The following is a 23,613-nucleotide window of genomic DNA, read 5'->3' as shown; positions in this document are numbered from 1 at the left end:
AATAAGAAAAAAAAAGAGTGGTCAGAGGTGTATGTATATCTTAAACTAAAACAAAAAATAAAACCAGGCTATGTGCAGTGGTTCATGCCTGTAATACCAGCACTTTGGGTGGCCAAGGCAGGAGGATCACTTGAGCCCAGGAATTTGAGGCCACAGTGATTTGATCATACCACTGCACTCCAGCCTCAGAAACAGAGTTAGATGGCCTCAAAATAAATAAATGAATGAATAAATACCCACATACTAACACAGCTTAAAAAGAAGTAGATTACTAATATTTTGAAGACCCCAGTACCCCGTCTCCTACTTTCCTCCCCAAGCAACCACTATCCTGAATTCTGAATTAATCATTCCTCTGCTCTTATTTATGGTTTTACCAGATGTGTATGAAATCCTGAACAATAGTATTTGTTGCAAATTTTTAATTTTTATAAAAATTAAATCAATGTATATATTATTATATGGTTTGCTTTTTTTAATCAACATTGTATTTTTGATGCTCATCCATGTTGGTGTGTAGCTATATTCATTTTCAATGAATCCAATGAAAATGAATTCATTTTCAATGAATCCAATGGATTTCAATGAATCCATGTTGGTGTGTAGCTATATTCTATGAATTTTCAATATTATTTTTACATTTTCCTATTGATGGCCATATGGGTATTTTCTAGAGCTGTGCTCTTAGAAACAGTGCTTATGAACATCTTGTACATCTCTTGATTTGAATGGGTATGTAAAGGAATGGAATTGCTACATTATGTTTCCAGATATAATGATCACTCTGTGTTATTAGCCTCATTTTATTAATAAATGAAGGCTTATAGAGACCACGAAACTTGTTCAAGGTCACACAGCTAGGTAGTAAAGTTAAGACCAATAAATTCTGCTCCTTCACTTGAAAAAAACTCAAGGTTAGGTAGCTCATACTTCTGGAAACATGTAATTATCAAACAGAATCCTGATGAATAATGTTTTACCTTGTTTAACTAAAGTTAAAAGAGGAGGTCCTAGCAAATTATTCCACTCAACTCTACCACTTGACCACTCAAAGCAACTTGACTACATAATGATCATGATTGAAACTTTTATCCTATTAAAATATCCTGTATTTCACCATTCCTGAAAATTCTAGTCAAATGTTAATAGTCTAAAATGTGTACAAATTGTGTATGTATAAAATTATAAGACATAGTAATAAAGTGGTTCTCATTGAGACTACAGTTTTAAATTACAAGCACTTTTATTTTTGCCATAACTAAATTTGGAATTACTATGTTTAAGATTCACTGAAGTGAATGTAATAATTATTTTTAAAATACTACATATTCATTTTAGAAATTACTTGAGAATACTTTCAAAAATGTCCTGCATGTCACTTAAGCCAACCAAATAATTTCCAAGATACCTAGCATTACACTTAAATTTTAAAAAAGGTAAAAAGCCAAAGTTTTTTTCAGCTAAGGTCAACTATTTAGCTCTGCAATCTTTCCTTTAAAAAATATTTGTAATAATTTGGTCTCTGATTTATTTCACAAGTCTTAATCTTGCTTTATAAATAATCCTATTTTCAATCACATTCCATTATCTAACATGGATGTTTACTAATTACATGATCCTATGGTAAAGTACATATTTCTAAAAATGTAGCAACTTAGACCGACAGCAATGTAAAGGCATCTTTACATTATAGTACTCTCTAAATATTACATTGTTACTTTCTACAAAAAGGAACCAGATTATAACAAAATTGTTATAAAATAGCTTAAAAGTGTAACAGAACTTCATTAAAGAAAACATTAAGATGAATGAGTTTTAACTAGATCTGTAACAATTTTATATATGCTAGAGATAAAATTAATATGAGGTTAAATAATTTTCTTTTTTGTTTTTTTGTGGTTTTTTTTTTGAGACAGGATCTCACTTTGTCGCCCAGGCTGGGGTGCAGTGATGCCAGTGCAACCTCTGCTTCCTGGGCTCAAGCAACCCTCCCACCTCAGCCTCTTGAGGAGCTGGCAGTACAGGTGCACAACACCATACTCAGCTAATTTTTTAAATATTTTTTGTAGAGACAAAGTCTCAGTATATTGCCCAGGCTGGTCTCAATCTTGGATTCAAGCAGTCCTCCAGCCTTAGCCTCTCAAAGTGCTGAGATCACAAGTGTGAGCCACCACGCTCAGCTGAGGTTAAATAATTGTATACTATAAAAAAGCATAAGATCTTGTGAGTTCCAAAGTGCCTTGGGTATCAAGAGCCAATATTCTATTTCAGGGATTTGAAACTTAATGCTCCTTTAATATCTTTGCTGGATGTTGTTAGAATAGTATTTCAAACATTTTCTGCAATTTGAATTAAATATTACCTTACTAAATAATGCGAGGCTGGGCAAAAAAAATGTTAAGTACATCTCCAAATATAGCATAACAGTTTAATGCTCTGTTTGTTGCCTTAACAAAAAATGAATGTCTGCAACACATTCACAAACCACCTGGAGATTCAAACTCACAATGAAAGTGCAATGACATACTGTGCTACTTGACATTAGCTATTACCAAAGACGGTTCAAAAGAAAGAGAAGACAGACAATCTTATTAGTATAATTGGAAATGTGCTGATATACCCACCTTACCAAACATCTTCTCTTGCAGTGTATTATATTACCTGAGAAAAGTCACTTATAATCAGCGCTAATATGCTCCTTAACCTGATTTACAAGGACAACTAGCGATAAACAGAACAAGGCCCATGAACCGCCACACAGATGACTTCAATCCTGTACATCTGGACTGGATGGGAATACGGGGGCTTACATGTTTGTGGCCTTCTTGGAGTATGGGAATGTCCCGTCCTGCTATAGGACTGCAGTGAGAATTCTGGTTATAAAAGGTCTCTCTTGTAAAATTCACTGTAAATCAAGGACAAAAATCATGAGATTGTTTTGTTATACTTTAAGTTCTAGGGTACATGTGCACACAGTGCAACTTTGTTACATAGGTATGTATACATGCCACGTTGGTGTACTGCACCCATTAACTCGTCATTTACATTAGGTAAAATCATGAGATTTTTAAGGACAACAACATGGAAAAATCTTTCTGTTAGCAGCTAGTAGAATTCATTTAGGAGGATAATGGGAGAAACTTTTCGTAACTGCTCAGAATAAAAAGTAAAACTCAGAGAACCTACGTTTGAGAATAATGCATACCTACTAATTCAGTACTAGACACATAAATTTCAGAGTTTTTGACATAAAAGTAGCATTTGAAGTGATGCAACTTATGAATTAGCTGACTGAGGGATTTAGTATAGACAGAGAATACAGGCACCCCAATGTTAAGAGATCACAACTAAAAAAAAATTTAGAAACTCCAAAGAACTGAGAACCAGCAACAAAAGAGGAAAACCAGGAAAGTATGTTGTCTGAGAGCCAAATGAATAAAGAGATACAAGGAGAGTCATTCAGGTATGATATTAACAACTGCTAAAAAGTCAAGCATTACATTTCTTTCCAAAAATAGCAAATCCTCCAAACTGAAATAGAGAAAAATTGAAAGATATTACTTGGCATTCATTTATCAGTGACAGAGAAAAAACGGAAGTTCTAACAATGTTATCTAATAGAGATGTTTTATTCATTTTCATTACGTATGTGCTGTGTATGCTATTCTCGAGCATCGTATCTTCCTTTTAACATCTACAAGAAACAAGCTTTCAAAAAGCACAGCAATTCTCTTGGCAGCATTAAAGAGAACCTCTTAAGTTGTTTTACCAGCTGAGACTGACTGATTAAACAACCAGCGTCTCCCCTTCAGCTGCTAGTCTTTCCTCAGAAATGCCGGTTTGGCATAACTTTTAAGACTCAAGATGGTTTAAGGCGCATCCTGTTTCTTCCAAAAGAGAATGGACAAAACTTAACATTTACGGAGGGCTTAGAGCAAACTAGATCCGTATACTGTGACCTCCTGGAAGGGAGAGGCTCACCTCCTACAAAGTAAATGCTCAATAAATATTTTTGATATAACTCTGGAAGAGCTTCATTTGGGGTCGGAGGTGCACCTACTCCAGGGCACCACGCCCTCCAGAATAGTTGCATTCCCACGCCCCTCAAACTCCGCTCAGAAAAGGGACCGGCGAGCTTGCAGGCATCCGCCCAGCGGATAAAAGCAAAGCGGGACGGCGCACCACCGCATTCCGGACTCTAAGGTTAAAAGAAAACCCCTTGCCCTCGGGCCAGGGCTCACCTTTCTCGGGAGTGGGAAAGAAGCGCGACTCCCGGCCGCTTCGTAGTAGGCGTCCCGGCAAAACTCTCGCCTCATCACCAGACACTATCCCGGGCAGAAGGTTCCTGGGCTAGGTCCTTGGACCCGAGAGAGAGCGACACGCTCGCTTGGTCTCTTGGGTCTCCAGGACGCCGCCCCCACAGTTCCCTCAGGTGCTATAAAGCAGCCAGCGTGTGCGTGCGCTCCCGCCTCGTCGCTTAGCAACCTGAGAAGCTGTCCGGCGTCCCAACTTATCAATTCCCCCGCCCCTCCAGAGTGTCAATTGTTTTTTAAAAGATTTTGTTTCCGGGTCGATCCAGCTTTACGCAGCGGAAGGTCTCTTTACCTTCCACGTTTACCCTCATGGGAGGATGCAGTCTCAGTCACGCGCGTGTGGGTGATGTCGCAAAGGGGTCATTCTCCCCTCCCTAGAGTTACACACGCTATCTCTCCCGCCAATTGCCGGGCGCCATCAGGCAGGTCCTTTCCGCCTGAGCCCAAACCATCCGCTTGTCGTCGTCCTCCAATCACAGCGGCTCATCCTCAGGGACTACTTTGCAATCGGCGCAGAGCGCAGTGAGAAGAGCTTGAGAAATACCTGTGGTATCGGGAAGTGTAGTTCAATACTTGAAGGAAACGCTTTGGAGATTGCGCCAGAACCAGGGCAGCATAAACTACAGTTCCCAGAGAGCGCCGCGTCGGGAGCGGAGCCTTTTCTCGCTAACACCGCTCGCCCTCTCCAAGTCAGTTCCGCAGTAGAGGTGACCTGACTCTCTGAGGCTCATTTTGCAGTTGTTGAAATTGTCCCCGCAGTTTTCAATCATGGTGAGTGTGGGCCCCGGGTTCCTGCCCACCTCCGGCCCTCGCGCCCTTGTTGGGGTTTCTTGCACTTTAGGGACTTTTGGGAGGCAGCTGTGCAAGGCACTGTCCTTCGCGCCGTTTGGCAAGCTCGGACTCATCTTCTGGGGATTGTCGCAGTGACCCAGTAACGGGAAGGGATTGATTTCCACCTTGCGGGGCATGGGGCGCTCTTAGGAGGACTCTGGAGAAGTAGTTGCCCTGGGAGAGGTGCGATCTTAATCCTGCTGCATGGCGGGAGGACAAAATGCGACGCTGCAGCTATTTTCCAAAGGACGTTACGGTGTTTGATAAGGACAATAAGGTTTGCGATGGGACGGAAAGGTTGGGTCCTAACCCCTTTTTCTCCTGATTTGCCTACAGTGTTTATAACGGCTTTTGTCACAGGGCCCTTGAAAGCAAAATGCTGGAAAGGTAGTATTTACCAGGTGCGCCAGATTACGATCTGCGTTTGCAGGAGACTTGTTTCCGCCATATCTAATTTCTCAAAATGTTATTTGGAACCCGTTCATTGACCTTTTTTGTAATGCCAGGACATATTGAAGTGACAGCATCACTAACCAAATAACGACTGCAGATATTCTTTATTGAACTGTATGTTGTGAATTCCAGAAGCATCTCTCTTAAATGTAGCAGAGTAACCATTTTGTCATGGAAGACCTGGATAACCTAGATCTCCATAGCTTGTCTCTGCTGAAAGAGAGGGGGAGGGGGAGGGTTGGTGAAGGAACTCTGGCGTAGGAATAATCTGTGTACTGCTTGAAGGTGACATTTGTCATCAAACTCAGAGAAATCGCTTCATACTATCAATACAATGGCTTGTATTTATAGTTGCGACTGTTTTTCCTACTTTATCTGCAAAATACTAAAATGGCTGGAGAATGTGGAGAAATGTTTGAATGAATTGGAAATTTCCCAGAACCTGAAAAGACACGTTTTCAAGGCAAGGGCATTACTCTCTCTGCCTGTCTAACGGGGCCAGTGGAGACAGCTACTAAGTTCCAGGAGGTGTTAAACCTAGGTTTCCTAAATGTTTTGTCACATAATTAGTCACTTAAATTATGGTTTCAGTAGTTTCTGTCCTAATAACCTTAGCTAGAAAGCAGAGGTACTTATTATCTGAGAACTTTGGACTTTTTGCTTTTAGAACTGAATGGGATCTTTTAAAGGTCATCTTGACGAATCTCCCCACTTCAGATCTTAAAATTGAGTTTATCGAGACCCAGAGAGAATGTGATTTGCCCCAAGAGTCTCACACTCTTGCCATTTTTCTATATTGTGTCTTACACTTACCAAGTCTTTCTGAATTTTTATTTTTATAGAGACCACCGCAGTGAGGTCTCGCAGCGGGGGAGAGACAGTGTACTCAACTCCCTGAAAACTTATTTTTACTAGCTGAGATTCTGGGTGAAGTTACCAGTTCATACTGCATATACAGACTCAAATGTGTTACCAGCATGTAGATTACTTGATAGCTTTTTATTCCTTGCAATTCAAAATACTGGAATTCTAGAATTAAAAGGGAATTTGGAGATTATATTATCTAGTCTTATAATGTAGTCTGGTGAGGTCAGATAATTTTCCCAAGGTCACAGAGAGATTTTGGGCCCCAGATTCTTAGTTTCCCTAGCAAGGCCCCACGGCTGGAAGGTCACTGGGGTGCCAGATAACACGGAGACAGAACATGAGGAAGAATTTGTCTGGCAGTTTGCTGGAACTGACAGCAAACTCACACATGACTCAATTTCCCTGCCCCCTCAGGAGTGTGTGAATGGACAGAGTTAGAAAAGAGCCTTCTTTTGTAAGCTTATTCAAAGCGGAGGATTCTTTGCTTGTTGTCTATAGGGAGTGACAGCAAAATAAACTGTATGAAGGAATCTAAATGGTACTGCTTAGTTTTTTGTGTTATAGAAATACATGTAATTTAGAAATATATATAAATTTGAAAGTGAAAAAGGAATATGTGGATCTGTCTGTGGAATAACAGAGACACTTAAATTCAGTCTTTGTAGCTGAGAAGTTAGCACAGAGCCTGCATCTGCAGGAAAGTCATTGGTGCCCTGCTAAGAGCAAAGACATTCCTTCGTTGGATCTTGGCAGACTGCCCAGATATCTGAGCAAAGAATAGTAACCTATGTTCACACTATAACATTGTGAAAGTCAGCAGGACTCTCCCACCCTCCTGCTTTTCAACTGCAATGTTGCAGAAGAGCAGAAAGAACCATACATGGACTTTCTTTCTCTGTTTCATCTTCAAACATTCAAACACTAAGCCTCATACTACCATTAATAAGATGGAATTACCTACCTGGGAAAGTAATTTCCCCAAAGACACAGAAGAAAACTGCTGAGGTGGAATTAACTGTTCATTAGGTGGCCACAACCCCTTCACTAAGGACTGTGATACTGTGAACATATTTTTAAGTAGCTACTAAAATTGACTGCATTCTAACCATATAGGTGACCTTATGGGAAGTTAAACTTTATAGTGATCTTCACTCTCCAGCCCCCCTTTTCTTATCCTAGTTTGCTGTTCATTGAAGTAGTATCTGTTCGTACTTTATACCCTAACCTTCCTTCATTCAACAAATACTTGTTGAACGCTATACGGGAATGCAAATCCGCATCAAAGACAGACTGTTCTCAAGGGGGCTTCAGAGCAACAGAAATGTAAATAGAAAACCACAGGCTATTAAAGTCTTTAGAGGAAAATTCTGTGATGATAATTATAAATACTACGCACTGTTCTTAGTGCCTTGTGTGTTAACTCTTTTAATCCTTAAAATTACTCTGTTTGTTAGGTAATTGCTATTATTATCTCCATTTTACTATGGGGAAATAATACAGAAAGGTTAAGTAACTTGTCCTAGAGCATGCAGTTAATGAGTTGTGGAGCCAGGACTTGAACCCAGAAAGTCTGGCTCCAGAGTCCATCTCTTTAATTACTACTCTATACTGCTTCTCTAGCCCCCTGTTTTAGAAAATTGATGTATCCTTTTGTTTCCTTCACGTGATTCACCAATGGATTCCCTGGCCTAAAATAGTACCAAGTACATGATAGGAACTTAATGATGTTTTGTTTAATGAATGAATTAAATGAGAAAACAGTTCACCAGTGGATTTATAAGGTAATATCATTAGTACTAATGACAATTTTGTTAACTATAGTTGGAACTATTGTGGTCACTAAGTTTCCAGTTTTCTCAATACATGGTATATATGAATAAAATACCTTTTGTTTTCATAATATATATGAGTAAGTTTTTGTTTGAGACAGGATCTCACTCTGTCACCAAGGCTGAAGTGCACTGACACAGTAATGGGTCACTGTAGCCTTAACTTCCAAGGCTCAAGTGATTCTCCTACCTCAGCCTCCTGAGTGGCTGGAACTACAGCATCTGCCACCACACCCAGCTAAGTTGTTTTTTTAAGAGACAGGGTTTCACTGTGTTGCCCAGGCTGGTCTTGAACTCCTGGGGTCAAGTGATCCACCCGCCTCGGCCCCCTGCGCAATGCACTGGGATCGTAGGCGTGAGCCACTGCACTCAGCCTGAAATATCTTAAATAAATAAAATATCTTTAAAAATTTTTAAAGCACGTTACATATGTTTCCAAACAGTTCTTATACATTTCCATCTTTTTGGTAGTTTTACAGGACCCAGCTATTCCTTCAAGCAAATATCGGAGTTCCAACTACGGGACAGGTGTTGTTCTAGGTAATTGAGATACAGCAGTAAATAAAATAGACAAAGTCCCTGTCCTTAAGGATCTCGTATTCTAAAGGGAAAGGGAGTAATAATTTCTTCCTGTATTCCCTTTTTCTCACCTACTCTACTTCAAGGAAAGAAGGGAAAATGACAGAATGAAAAACGTGTAGGCCATTAAAGATTTTTCTATAAATAGTAATAAATTAGAAAACAAATATTGTGTAGTATATAGTTGGCTATGATCAAATTCAAATTCATTTCTCTACACCAGTTGACACTTTTTTTTTTTTTTTTGAGAAGGAGTTTCGATCTTGTTGCCCAGGCTGGAATGCAATGGCACGATCTCCGCGCACTCAACCTCTGCCTCCCGAGTTCAAGCGAGTCACCTGCCTCCGCCTTCCAAATAGCTGGGAGGTGCCTGCCACCATGCCCAGCTAATTTTGTATTTTTAGTAGAGACGGGGTTTCTCCATGTTGGTCAGGCTGGTCTCAAACTCCCAACCTCAGGTGATCTGCCTGCCTCAGCCTCCCAAAGTGCTGGGATTACAGGCATGAGCCACCGTCCCTGGCCTGACACTTCTTTTTTGAAATTTTTTTTTTCTTTGATTTCTATGAGTGAGTACCAAATTGCTGAGTGCTGCTGACTTTCAGAGCTTAGAGTTAGAAGCTTAAAAGAAGCCTTCGAGGCTATCCATCCTTGTTTTGTCTCAGAGACACGACTCTCATCTGGAAGAAGGAACTTTAAATAAAAAGAAACCAAACACTTCTAGGCTTAGTCACATCAGTGGACCATCTCTCCATGCAGGTAGGGGAAAAGGTGACAGTGGAAGTACATTTACCCAGCATTATCGGGGAAACGAATGGTTCACCTTAATTGAATTTTTCTGTCTAACCTTACTCATTACGTTTCTAAACATTATTGTTTTTTTCTTTTTAATAGAAATATTTCTATTTTTTAAAATTCTGTCAGCTTAGTCTTTTTTTACTCAGAGTCATCACTTTGAATATCAGTTATCTTTGTTTCTATGTCTATATTTTGTTCAGGATCTGTTGAAATCTCTCTTTGTATGTCTTCCCTCCTTGCTTTTAAAAATAATTTTCCCTTGGAATCAGGTTGTCAGCTGTCTGTCACTACATGTTGCTGTTGTTTCTCCCAAAATAAAAAATCTTGTTTTTCCTCCTCCAGACAATAAAGTTGAAGCACGATTAATTGTCTTATTTAAATGTTTTGGCTCAATGTAAATGGAAAGTTTTAGCCTCTTTCACTGTTCTTCTTGGTATGAAGAGTCTATTGAGCAGATGGGAGTGGGGGCTTTGCATAATAAGGATTTGTGTGGCTCTAGTGGCTGCCAGGTTTGGATCACCACATACTGAACACATCAACATTGTTGAGCCTATTTTAGTGGTAAAATATCCCAAAAAAGGTGGATAAGATTATGTAAGTAAATCCAGGATAATACTTTTAGCTCCCTACATGGTGAGAGTTAAATAACACCATGTAAATATGCAGCACATTCATTTTCTACTGAGCCAGATGCAAAAGGACTTTAAAATTTTACATTCACTTTTAAAGTATGTGGATTTCTTACTATAAATTAAAATCCTGGATATTTTTGAGGTACAGTAGTACTTAAAGATGTTAATGGGTCTTTTTCATTACAGTCTGAACCAATCAGAGTCCTTGTGACTGGAGCAGCTGGTCAAATTGCATATTCACTGCTGTACAGTATTGGAAATGGATCTGTCTTTGGTAAAGATCAGGTAGGAACAGGTGTCTATAAATCTTAAGTTATTAGAGTAAGAATATGGTTAATAAAATTCTGTATTTAGTTGTACACAAATTGTAAAACAGTGAAGGAAGGTGTAATCCCAGTAAATGTAATAGGCACATTGCTATAAATGGAAGCTACTAAGGTATTTATATGTATGCCTGCAGGCACTGAAAACACTTTGCAAATGAGAACTCTTCCATATATTGTACTTAGTTGACTTGGTGTAACCAGCAGGTGTCAGTCAATGGGAGATATCACTAATGACAGTAACATACAGTCATGTGGGAGAGTTACTCAATAAGCACTCCCTTGTTCATAAATGGCCTTTGGAACCAAAAGAGTCAGGAAATCTGCTTCCCAGTTGAAGCAGGCACTCCGACTTCCAGCAAGCCTGATTAATATACAGTAAAATCCTTTTCTGAGGTATTCATTTATTCAGTTTCTTGACCCATGGATACTGAATTATTCTTTCATGTCAGATACTGTACTTAGCTTTCCATGAACTGAAATCAGACATACAGCTATTAACAGTAAGAGCAAGCTATGGCATGTCACTCAGTTTAATGTTTTTTTCATGTACTGTTAAAATTGAGTAGTGGTGATTCCTCTAACTGTGTCTGTTAGCAAACCAATGCTGGTTTTATAGCATCCTTCTTTCTGAAAGTGGCATAGTGCTAGATACCTGACCTCCTAAAATAATTATCATGACTAATTAATGGGAATTACATGCATGTACATACCAAATAAAAACTATGTGAAAAGACTTTCTTGTGTCTAAATGAAATAGCCTACACTAACAGATGCTGTCCTTGCTATTTGGTAGCCTATAATTCTTGTGCTGTTGGATATCACCCCCATGATGGGTGTCCTGGACGGTGTCCTAATGGAACTGCAAGACTGTGCCCTTCCCCTCCTGAAAGGTGGGTTGGGGAGTAGAGAAGGGATTTTATGGTATTTGATTTCTTACAAAATACAGGTTTTAGGTTTTTGTTAAAGGCTCTCAATTAGAAAATATTTCATAAGAGGATTTTTTTATTTTGAACTACCACTACTTATTAACTACTTATGTATACCAAGGATAAATAAGGGTAAAAAATGAGAAACAATCAATGTCAGGTAAAGGACTATCCTTTTTTCCCCAATTTGTGTGTGTATATAATTTATTATACCAGTTAAATGTAATATTGCGCAAGGGTTATACACCTGAAATTGTCAACACACACACATTATAGACAATGTAGGAATTGTCTACATTGTGTTGTTATGGAGTCTGTTTAAATGGTAATAGTAGCATCCTTTAATGGAAAACTCTCAGTTTTGAAGGATGTCCTTCATAACTATACATTGCTCTGGAAGTTGGTTGGTTCCTCTTATATGGTCCCCATCCCATCTACCAATCATCAGGTTGAGACATAGTGTAAATTGTCCTTACCATATGCTCTATAGTTTGAAAAATACCCAGAAGAGCTCAGCTAAGAGCCTTTGCAAATCATTGAACTGTAATACAAATATAATAAGGAGCCTTAAATTTGATTGAAAAGTTTATTAAAATATTCTAAATTAATTTGAATATTTTTCTTCAGCTATATCTTCATCATAGTCTTTCTTTTGGTAAAGATTAATTAATGATACTCTCCTAGAAGTTTGCACAAAGCAAAATAATATATACCTTCCAAGAAAAACTTTCCTTAAAATTCTTCATCTGTTGAATAAACATTTGCTAGAAGGGATACTCTGCCATCTAAGTCTTTTGGTTGCAAAGTTCTGTAGAAGAATACATGACTGCCCACATTATTCCGTTGGTTCCCTTTTCTCACCCACAGCTCTTTCCAAATCAGCTTTGCTGCTTTTTCCCATTTGTATTCCTTTCTCTGCTGAGTTGCCTGTGCTTTTTCTCTAAAGGGCCCAGATTGCAGTTGGTTTGTCCTCTGCCAGATGTGAATATGACAGGGAAGGGAAAGTTCAGCAAATAAGGACATATGACTGGGAAAGAGGAAGATAATTTTTTTTCCTCCAGTTGGTGTTCCTGTCTATGCCCATTTTCAGACTTACGGCAGCCTTGACTGTGATGCAACTAGCCAATTTTCCAGTGAAAATGCTGAATGTTGGTCATAGCTTTTTTAATACAATCAAAGAAGTGCGATGACTTATGTTCTTTAGTCAAAAAGCAAGTGATGTTTGCTTATTGTATTAGCACTGGAGCATACTGGTTGAACTCTGGACCAACCTAGGCTGGAATTACAGCTCCATTATCTTTTGATGGTGGCGAGTTAATCTCTTTAAACCTCAGTGTCTCCATCTATAAAATGTGAAGATTAAATTTGATAATAATATAAATCTCTTAGCATTATCTGTGGCACAAAACTCCTCAATAGCCATTTATTATTTTTAAATTTGTGATTGGTGTCTTAGACCTTAAAGTAATTGTAATTTAAAGGTTGGGTGAATTAGTTGCTCTTTTCTGTTGTGTGGTAATTAGTGTGAATAACAAGTGTTGCTTCAAAAGTCATCATTATACCTTGCATCCCTTATGATTATATAAGATAAAAGCTATGGAGTTTTGACATTTAAGATAATTATTGAAATAGGAGAAGCAAAATAAATCTATTGACATTTCTGATGTTATGATTGTTAAATTAATATATTATCTTTCTTAGGCTCCTGAAATGTATATCAGTGTGATATGTAAACACTTGCAACAAGTGAAAGAATTAATGAGTAGATTCAATATAAAAAAGAAAACTTCAAACTTTGATGTTTAAGTAGCTCTGCATATTTATTGCCATGTCCACAGATGTCATCGCAACAGATAAAGAAGAGGTTGCCTTCAAAGACCTGGATGTGGCCATTCTTGTGGGCTCCATGCCAAGAAGGGAAGGCATGGAGAGAAAAGATTTACTGAAAGCAAATGTGAAAATCTTCAAATCCCAGGGTGCAGCCTTAGATAAATACGCCAAGAAGTCAGTTAAGGTGACCAACACTGTATCTTATGGGATTTTTCATTATTAGCATTTGAAACTTATGCTTTCAGCATTTAAGCAAAACCAAAATTATTTGCCCTTTTTTCTAGTTCTGTACAATCATCAGTAAATATGGCTATAGAGTTTTGCTCGATAAGCTCTCCTTTTCTGGGTTTTTTCTTACAGTGTAGAAATCTATATTAAGAGTGCTCAAAAATATTTTTCCTATTAGTATAACGTGAAAATTTAGTATTAGTTCTTAAACCTGTAGAGAAGGCACAGGACCTTCTGGTGTATTTTTGCTGCGTGGGAATATTTATTTAGACATTTAAATTTGTGTGTGATTCTGAAAGGAGATAGCTAGCTATAAGATAAGTTTATTCTCAGGAGTAGAAGATAGTGGTTTCTGAATGCTCAGATTTTCTTAATGCAGAGGAATTTTAATATGCTTGTCTCTTGAAGAATTGAGTCAGTATGACTTAGAGTTCTCTCTTCGTGTTCAAACTATTTAGATTCTAATATGTCTTAATATTACAGTAAGCCTTTTTTATTTTTTATTTATTTTTTTAATTTTTTTGAGACGGAGTCTTGCTCTGTCACCCAGGCTGGAGTGCAGTGGTGCAATCTTGGCTCACTGCAACCTGTGCCTCCCGGGTTCAAGCGATTCTCCTGTCTCAGCCTCCTGAGTAGCTGGGACTACAGTTGCATGCCACCACACCCAGCTAATTTTTGTATTTTTAGTAGAGACGGGGTTTCACCATGTTGGCCAGGCTGGTCTCGAACTCCTGACCTCAGGTGATCCACCCGTCTTGGCCTCCCAAAGTGCTGGGATTACAGGTGTGAGCTACCACGCCCAGCCAAACCTTCTTTTATTAGTGAACTATCAATTAACTAGAACTTAATTGTCACATAGCAAATAGGCTTGCTGGTTAAAGATTTAACTGATTTCCATATACTTTCCTATCTTTCAAAAAAAGGTGAAAGAAAATTTTATAAGATTTTTTAAGTTGCCCATTATAATGTTCTATCAATAACATTTCATAGATGTCTGCATTTTTTGCTTTCTATGGGCTTCATTTTAAATAGTTAACTTATTTTCTGTCATCATAGAAAATAATATAAATGAGTTGAATAGAAATCCACAGGTGCCAGTCAAAGATTAGAAGGTTGTTCAGACTACTAAATGGCAGGCTATTTGGAGGTAAAGTACTCCTTGCACAGTAATTCCACCTCTGCAAAGCGTCCTTGTTTGTGAGAAATATTTGCCAGCACTGCACTACTTAGAGACAATGAAGTATCTTGTCTACAGCTTGTCAAAAGAGGTACCAAAAAAAAAAAAAGATATATGGGAGTCAGTCTCTGTAATATGGTTGTAACTTTTCTATAAATCTGATATTATTTCAAAATTTTTATTCCCATTTTATTAAAGATTTTTATAACTTAAAATGCATTTTCCTATGCTATATTGTATTTGGTGTTTCCCAAGCCTCCCCTGTACAAAGGCTACCTGTTAGTCATTTTCAGTCAAATTTTAACATAGATTAGTTAGTAACTATATAGTCTGTAACTCTTCGGTGCCTTCCATTCCTCCTAGGTTATTGTTGTGGGTAATCCAGCCAATACCAACTGCCTGACTGCCTCCAAGTCGGCTCCATCCATCCCCAAGGAGAACTTCAGTTGCTTGACTCGTTTGGATCACAACCGAGCTAAAGCTCAAGTAAGAAAAATGTCTTTTAAATCTCGTGATTGTTCAACTTTAAAACATTTTTCTCTCACTTTTAAAATAACTGAATCTGAGTTTGTGCTTTTTTCTTGTTTTTGTTTAGTAGGAACCTATTACTTTTATTAAATTAAAAGTAAATTATTATTAATTTGTTAGGGAGTCTTTAAATGTATTCTCGTAAAGGACCAGAGGCTGGACTTCCTACTTGATTTCGTCTTTAACTATATTTCAGTTGCTAACTATAATGAAATGCAGTTACTAATGTTCTCTTGTTACAGTGGTTAAAAATTAGTTATACATGATGGTACATAATTTAGTTTAATTTTTTTCAGATACATATAATCTCATATAAACAAAGACTTGAGCTTTGTGTGATTGTGTGGCTCTGCTTCTATTTTACCTGCAGCTAAGCAATCAAATTCAGATTTTAATTTTTAATTTTATATTTAATTTTCAGTTTTATGTCTTTTTAATATTCTATGTGTATCTGTAAAATTTCCTACTTTCACTACTTACGAGCTAAACTCTGTTGCTAATTTTCTTTACTCTTGGAGCCATAGATAAGTATGCCAAGGAGCCAGTGACCAGGGAATTAACAATAGCTTTTCAAAAAATTAGAAGCCAGGCAACTGATCTGAGCTAGTTTCCTAGGCTTTTTCAGATCTAACTGGTCCTGGTGCCCGTTCTTGGACAGAACCTCTTGCCTTTGCCCTAATGCTTTTCTGGCCATCCCTTCTTGTCTGTAGGTCATCACTGCTAGATAGGTCTATGAGTTCAGTGCTTTTTCTTCTAGAGAAGATAACTTTAGTTTCAAAAAAAAATTGTTGTTAACCAGAAGATGCTGTGAGGTCTAAGCTGAAGCACTACTGCCTTAACCTGAGAATAATCCTTCAGCTCTGGAATGCCTAGTGAAAGAGAAAAGAATATACATTTGTTAAGCAGCTACTGTAAATTGAATGCTATACATGTAATTTTCCATTTAATTTTTATAGTAACCATATGAGGTATCTCATATTATCCCTGCATTAGGTAAGAAAACTGAGGCCCAAGGAAGTCAGAGAACCTGCTCAGAGTCATACAGCTCATAAATTACGGAGCCACCTTGATTTGCCTGACTCCAAACGCTTATGTATGTTCTTACCTAATGGTATCAACTAACCTTAGTCCACTTACTAGCTCTGTGATTTTGAGAAAGTATATTCAATGTTTAAAATGTAATAATTATATCTACCTCAGAGAGTTCTTATGAGGATTAAATAAGATCTATTTTAAGCCCTTAGCATGGTGCCTGCACATAGTAAATACAAGAAAGGTTGGCTGCTATTATTAGTTGATTTCTTCTTTCTAAGAAGCATACAGCCTAAACATTCCTAATTTAGAGGGTTGTTGGATAACAACCCTTAAGTTTTTAGCTTAAAATGCAAATATTCCCTGAGAGGCTGTAGACTGTGGGCTGGGTCTGGTGGTAGCTGAGAACGAATAGGAGTTTGTTTGAGTGGCAGGCAGTTTGAGTTCTGTGGGACAGTTATAAAGGAAGAGATATTATACGTGTTACAGTTGTAAACTCTGGATTGCCAGAAAGTGACTTATTTAGTTCCTACAACAAGAAAGAGGTAACACAATGACACTAACAACCACTTTTTGTTGTTTCACCTGAGGCTTTGGTGGAGACAGGCATTGGAAAATTCTGCTTCCAAAGGTACTACAAAGAGATACTTTGTCCTAGTGCCTGAAACAGTTTTCACTGCAGGGCTAAAGTCTGAATGAGCAAAGAGGAAAGAAAGTGCTGTCTCCTCAGACTTTAACCTTCACCTGGGGACATGTTCTTTGTTACTCCTGGGACCTTGGCTAGGCACTGTTTCAGCATGTCAGTCTGGCATAGTGAGAGCTTTTAGGGAGTCATTGAAGAAGCACTTTCTTCCTCTAAAAGAAGTTGTTTTTCCAGTGAGAAAAATAACAAACCCAAAGATAAGTTTTTCTTACAGGAATGGTTGCTAGATATTATTGTCTTGGAATTCAGAGGCCTTAGCTACTTAGGGACTGTTTAACACCTGTGTATTTTCAAACCAGTGCTGTATTTAAGTCTGCTGATAAGGTAATTTGACAATGATACCAGTTAGCTGGTAAGAAAATTACTAGGGCTGGAGAATTAATCAAAAACTTTTACCAGACCTATATGACAGACATGAGTGTCCAAGGGAGCAAAGAACTGTTATCCTGGGTATGTATTAATTGAGACTAATTGTGACATGAATCATATTAAATTATATCTGCTGGGTGCAAAGTACCTGGCCTTTGCTGTCCAGACAGAACTGGATTAACTCAAGAGATAGAAGGAGCAAGAGGAGGAGGGCAACAAGAACAAAGGAAGGCATGGGAGCCAAGGAGGACTGAGGGCAGAGAGGCCTAGAGGCATTTTGTCTTTACTGTACTTGGGAGCATTGAAGCAGACATTCAGGGAAGTTATAGGCTCTAACTTCCTGGTAATATATATCTTGAGTTAATTGTTCAAGGTATAAATTTTATCTTTTTCTATATACCATACCAGCTAAATTTAAGTATAAATATAAGAGCAGTTTCTTCCCCAGTTCTTTCCAGTCATGGCACACATAAAAAATGGTACTCATTGAACAGCGTGCCACTCTACCCTACCCCACAGGCTAAGCAGATCAATAGCTGGGTACCCCAGAAACCCAACTCTCAACTAATTTGTGGAGACTAATGCAAATATTGTAGATAATAGTCCTAATACTTGCAAGACTTGCAGGGATTAGGTCGGTCAAAAGTGATTTACAATATTACAAACAGAAATTTTTAAGTAAACTTTTAACTATTTTAGGATTTAAGAAAGCAGTCTCAATTAGTTTAAGAGAGTGAAAGTAAAGACAGTTTACTTCTTACTTAACTGAATAAATTAGTATGAAGACCAGTCAAGTCATTGCAGACATTTTAGGTAATGGCCTTTTTTTTTTTTTTTCGTCTTTATCCTTTTCGGTTGGTTGGTTGGGGTTTTTTTTTACTTTTTATTTTGAAATAATTTTAGACTCAGAAGTCACAAAAAAATAGTACAGAGAAGTCTCATGTACCCATCACCCATCGATGGCATCTTACATAACTACAGAGTATTATCAAAACCAGGAAGTTGATGAACTACACAATACTATTAACTAGACTTACTGAAGTTTCACCAGTTTTATATTCACTTATTTTTTTCTGTGTCTTTATGAATGATTCTATGACATTTAATTACAAGTGTAGATTCCTATAACTGCCCCCATAGTCAAGGTACAGAATTTCTTCATTACTCAAAAAAGAACTCCTTCATATTCTCCCTTATGGTCACACCTCCCTCTGTCCCTGACATCATTTATCTGCACTCCACCTCTATAATTTTGTCATTTTGAGAATTTACAAAAGTGGAATCATACAGTAAGGAACCTTTTGAGACTGGCTCTTTTTCACTCAGTTTAATGCCTTTAAGATCCATCCAGGTTGTTCCTTTTTGTTGTTTTTCCACTTCCCCCTTTTATTTATTCCATTGCATATGTAAGACATAATACAGTTTATTTAACCATTCTTTTTTTTTTTTTTTTTTGAGACAGAGTCTCGCCCTGTCGCCTAGGCTGGAGTGTAATGGCACGATCTCGGCTCATTGCAACCTCCACCTCCCAGGTTCAAGAGATTCTCCTGCCTCAGCCTCCTGAGTAGCTGGGATTACAGGCACACGCTGCCACGTCCAGCTAATTTTTGTATTTTTAGTAGAGACGGGGCTTCACCATGTTGGCCATGATGGTCTCGTTCTCGACCTTGTGATCCTCCCACCTTGGCCTCCTAAAGTGCTGGGATTATAGGTGTGAGCCACCGTGCCTGGCGTATTTAACCATTCTTGAAGGACATTTGAGTTGTTTCAGTTTGGAGCTATTACCCTTGTTTTAAAATTTTCCTTAAAATATCAAAGTGTATTCCTTTTATTACATGGTAAATACTGAAATGCTTTATTTATGTGTGCTAAAGCTGCTGGCACAACTAATTTTCTCTCCCATTCTTTTTGGGACACAGAGGAAGGAAGAATTGCCCACAATGTCACCAAAACAGATCAGCTTCTTAAAATATTTTTCCACATTCCCTTCTGGTTCATCATAAATTCTGTTGTCTAGTTAGGAACAAATTATACATACACCTGATCATAACTTATTTTCTGCACATAAACTTATCAGACAAATAACAAGCAGGCTGATTTTATTTAAATCTACCAAGACATTTCTTTCTTTTTTTTTTTTTTTTTTTTTTTGAGACAGAGTCTCGCTGTGTCACCCATGCTGGAGTGCAGTGGTGCAATCTTGGCTCACCGCAACCTCCGCCTCCCAGATTCAAGCGATTCTCCTGCCTCAGCCTCCCGAGTAGCTGGGATTACAGACATGTGCCACCAAGCCTGGCTAACTTTGTATTTTTAGTAGAGACAGGGTTTCTCCATGTTGGTCAGGCTGGTCTCGAACTGCCAACCTCAGGTCTGCCCGCCTTGGCCTCCCAAAGCACTAGGATGACAGGCGTGAGCCACCATGCCCAGCCCAAGACATAACTTTCTAACCTTTTTTGTGGCTACTATACTACATGTGATTGCAAGGCATTGCATGACCCTAAAGTGCTTTCTGGAGTCATAGCTAGAGATTGTTACATATGTTATAATTTTAGTGTGTATATGTGTACACACACACATACATACACATATATAAAACCTCTTTCCTTTAGTTTCCTGATATACAAAATGAGGACAGTCATATCTTGGTTATTTGAGTCCTATCCAACTCTAAAATTTCATATTTAGGGTTATCTGAAAATTAATTTCTATATGGTGTATAATAAAAATTTTACCTAAATATAAAGTGCCTAAATACCTGATTACTCAGAAGCACTGAGAAGACATCTCCAAGTAAACATTAACAGTGAAACAAAAGATCACATTTACATATTCAAGAAATAGTAAATTGATTAATAAAAGTAACTTGATTAATGTTTTATGTTTGATACACCTACTGTACTAATAAGTTAACCACAAACTATGGGATGCTTCATACCCTTAAACATTCTACTCCATAAGGTTTCAAGTCCACAGTTGTTACCACTGTTAAGCTGTTGTAGGAAATTGCCAAGCAATAAATTTACATTTTTTACAAGTAAATATAACTCTTGTGTTCTCTTGAAATTTCAGAAGCTTTTTATCTTTATTTAAGGGCATTTGTCAAAACGGTCCCAATTGGAAATAAAAAGCATTTGTCTCAGTAATGTATTTGTTTTCAATTTAACTAGATTGCTCTTAAACTTGGTGTGACTGCTAATGATGTAAAGAATGTCATTATCTGGGGAAACCATTCCTCGACTCAGTATCCAGATGTCAACCATGCCAAGGTAAAATTGCAAGGAAAGGAAGTTGGTGTTTATGAAGCTCTGAAAGATGACAGCTGGCTCAAGGGAGAATTTGTCACGGTAAGAAAAATCTGTGAGCCTTCTTAATACTGAGCATAAAGAACTCTTGAGAGACTCTTAGGACAGAAAACCTTCAAGGAGGGCAGGTCTTTCACAGTTGCTGTGATGACTGCATACTTTCGGGAACATAGTAAGCCAGACATGATCCAGTGTGATCTGATGTGATCTGTAGCACAGCAGTTGAGATCTATACCAAGATCCATGTCTTTGTCTGACCTATGATAAACTTTGTATGGAGATACATAGTTTCCTTTTTCCAGAAGGATTGGTAAGGCTCACATCGGGTTGTTGCATGATTTTGGAGGGGACACATTAAGCTCTGGTCATAGCCTTTCACCCCAAGGTCAATTTGGAATTAATGAAAACTTTGCTATCATGACCAATTAATACTGCTGCCTTCGCCTGCCCCCTTCCCAGACTGTGCAGCAGCGTGGCGCTGCTGTCATCAAGGCTCGAAAACTATCCAGTGCAATGTCTGCTGCAAAAGCCATCTGTGACCACGTCAGGGACATCTGGTTTGGAACCCCAGAGGTAAGGATTTAGTGATTTGCACGGGTCACTCTATTTTATTTTTGTTTCCTGATGATATAATATAAAAAGAATATAGCCTTAGCAGTCAGTCAGGTTAGGTTCATTTCTCAGGTTCATTTCTCAGCTCAGCTGCCTATTAACTAAGTAAACTTCGGAGTTTGTTAGCCTTGACCTTTCTGAGCTGTTTTGTCATCTTTTACATGACATTACTATTATACACAGGGTTGTGAGGGTTAAAGGAGATTGCATATGGAAAACACCTAGCACAATGCCTGGTACATAGTAGGGGTGAAATTTTTTCTTCTAGGCCACAGCTTCCTCATCTGTAAAATGAGGATTAGGTTTCCCTGGCCTACTTCGCATGTGATATGGAAGTGTGGAATGAAATAATGTCCATGAAAGTTATCTTGTCACCATTACCTGGTGCTGATGATAGTTCCTTACACAGTAATAATGTTATGAACATAGTAAGAAAGGGTCACCTGGTTTAATTTTATTAGTTCATATGTCAGTCGTGTAAACTAATCATCATGAGTATGTGAAACATTGTTATTTTCAGGGAGAGTTTGTGTCCATGGGTGTTGTCTCTGATGGCAACTCCTATGGTGTTCCTGATGATCTGCTCTACTCATTCCCTGTTGTAATCAAGGTAAGGTATTTTGGAGCTATTTCCCTTCTTTGAGGAAGTAGTTATATGTTTCTCTTAAGAATGGTATTATTGGCCAGGCATGGTGGCTCACGCCTATAATCCCAACACTTTGGAAGGCCAAAGTGGCAAGATTGCTTGAGCCCAGGAGTTCAAGACCAGCCTGGGCAACATAGTGAGACCCCCATCTCTGCAAAAATAAAATAATTAGCCGGGCATGGTGGCACACACCTGTGGTCCCAGGTTCTTGAGAGGCTGAGGTAGGAGGATTACTTGAGCTTAGGAGATCAAGGCTGCAGTGAACCATAACAGCACCCCTCCACCAGGCAACAGAACAGGACCCTGTCCCTCAAAAAAGAAAACAGAATGGTATAACTTAATCTAGAAAATTGTTCCTTTACTAAAATAGACAGTTTTTCTCAGCTTTAAAACTATATGTATTTCAACTTCAGGTCATTAAAAGTTTTTATGATTGAAATTAATCTGGAAAGGAAGATTCAGCTCTTCCCACTAGACACTATGTTATTATGCCTCTAGTATTAGAGACCTACAAATAGTATATTTCTAAATGAAGCAATGGTTTTCAGTGTTGTTGCTCTTTATTATAACTGTGCTAAAGTCAGTCATTTTTGAAGATTTTTTTTTTTAGATTCAAGGGGTTTAAAATTCAAGTGTTGAGTTTTTATTAGAATTATCTATTAATTAAAATCTGGATTTTGATTTACTTTAGAATCAGACTTTAAAACAGATATACCTCTAAATATAAGTTCAAACAAGGTTGTTGCTTACTGAAAGATCAGTTCCAGTATAAATCTCTTATTTGCATTATTTTCAAACAGAATAAGACCTGGAAGTTTGTTGAAGGTCTCCCTATTAATGATTTCTCACGTGAGAAGATGGATCTTACTGCAAAGGAACTGACAGAAGAAAAAGAAACTGCTTTTGAATTTCTTTCCTCTGCCTGACTAGACAATGATGTTACTAAATGCTTCAAAGCTGAAGAATCTAAATGCCGTCTTTGACTCAAGTACCAAATAATAATAATGCTATACTTAAATTACTTGTGAAAAACAACACATTTTAAAGATTATGTGCTTCTTGGTACAGGTTTGTGAATGACAGTTTATCGTCATGCTGTTAGTGTGCATTCTAAATAAATATATATTCAAATGAAAGTGACTCAGACTCTGTTTCTAGCTAATATTTAGTGTCTATTCGGGAAACAAACTTTCGGCCAGGCACGGTCGCTGACACCTGTAATCTCAGCACTTTGGGAAGCTTGAGACAGGCGGATCACCTGAGGTCAGGAGTTTGAGACCAGCCTGGGCAAATAGTGACACTCCGTCTCTACTAAAAATACAAAAATTAGCCAGGCGTGGTGGCACAGGCCTGTAATCCCAGCTACTTGGGAGGATGAGGTAGGAGAATAGGTTGTCCCGGGGCGGGGGCGGAAGTTGCAGTGAGCTGGGATTGCGCCACTGCACTCCAGCCTGGGCTACGGGGGAAACTCCGTCTCAAAAAAAGAAAAGAGGGCTGGGCGTGGTGGCTCGCACCTGTAATCCCAGCACTTTGGGAGGCAGAGGTGGGTGGATCACTAGGTCAGGAGATCAAGACCATCCTGGCTGACGCGGTGAAACCCCATCTCTACTAAAAATACAAAAAATTAGCCAGGCG

General features: G+C 38.3%; 2 protein-coding genes across 10 annotated transcripts in view; one reads left to right on the top strand and one right to left on the bottom strand.

Annotated features, from left to right (window-relative positions):
• WDPCP (WD repeat containing planar cell polarity effector) overlaps positions 1-4,666 on the bottom strand; it is a 515,554-nt gene extending 510,888 nt beyond the window's left edge. For 3 of the 6 annotated variants that reach the window (XM_055241569.2, XM_055241572.2, XM_063617937.1), the window contains exon 1: positions 4,242-4,528. In XM_055241569.2, the coding sequence (XP_055097544.1) occupies positions 4,242-4,316 (75 nt within the window). In that variant the 5' untranslated portion in view covers positions 4,317-4,528. Of the gene's footprint in view, positions 1-4,241 lie in introns of all 6 variants that reach the window. The other 3 variants (XM_063617935.1, XM_063617936.1, XM_055241570.2) reach the window with 2 other exon arrangements.
• A 40-nt stretch (positions 4,667-4,706) lies between these two features.
• MDH1 (malate dehydrogenase 1) lies at positions 4,707-23,114 on the top strand. 4 transcript variants are annotated; one of them, XM_055241578.2, is made up of 9 exons: positions 4,707-5,084; positions 10,486-10,584; positions 11,419-11,515; positions 13,390-13,565; positions 15,150-15,272; positions 20,586-20,762; positions 21,180-21,293; positions 21,853-21,942; positions 22,779-23,114. In XM_055241578.2, exons 1-9 carry the CDS (start codon positions 5,082-5,084, stop codon positions 22,902-22,904), a joined length of 1,005 nt encoding a protein of 334 aa, XP_055097553.1. In that variant the 5' UTR covers positions 4,707-5,081; the 3' UTR covers positions 22,905-23,114. The 4 variants fall into 4 exon arrangements, with proteins under 4 accessions (XP_055097553.1, XP_055097551.1, XP_055097552.1 ...); XM_055241576.2 differs by having other exon boundaries at positions 5,069-5,421; XM_055241577.2 differs by lacking the exon at positions 4,707-5,084 and adding an exon at positions 8,167-8,245.
• Positions 23,115-23,613: the final 499 nt, after the last annotated feature.

The sequence above is a fragment of the Symphalangus syndactylus genome, chromosome 14, assembly GCF_028878055.3.
Source record: "Symphalangus syndactylus isolate Jambi chromosome 14, NHGRI_mSymSyn1-v2.1_pri, whole genome shotgun sequence".
Lineage (NCBI taxonomy): Eukaryota > Metazoa > Chordata > Mammalia > Primates > Hylobatidae > Symphalangus > Symphalangus syndactylus.
This window is presented reverse-complemented; position numbering and strand designations above follow the sequence as displayed.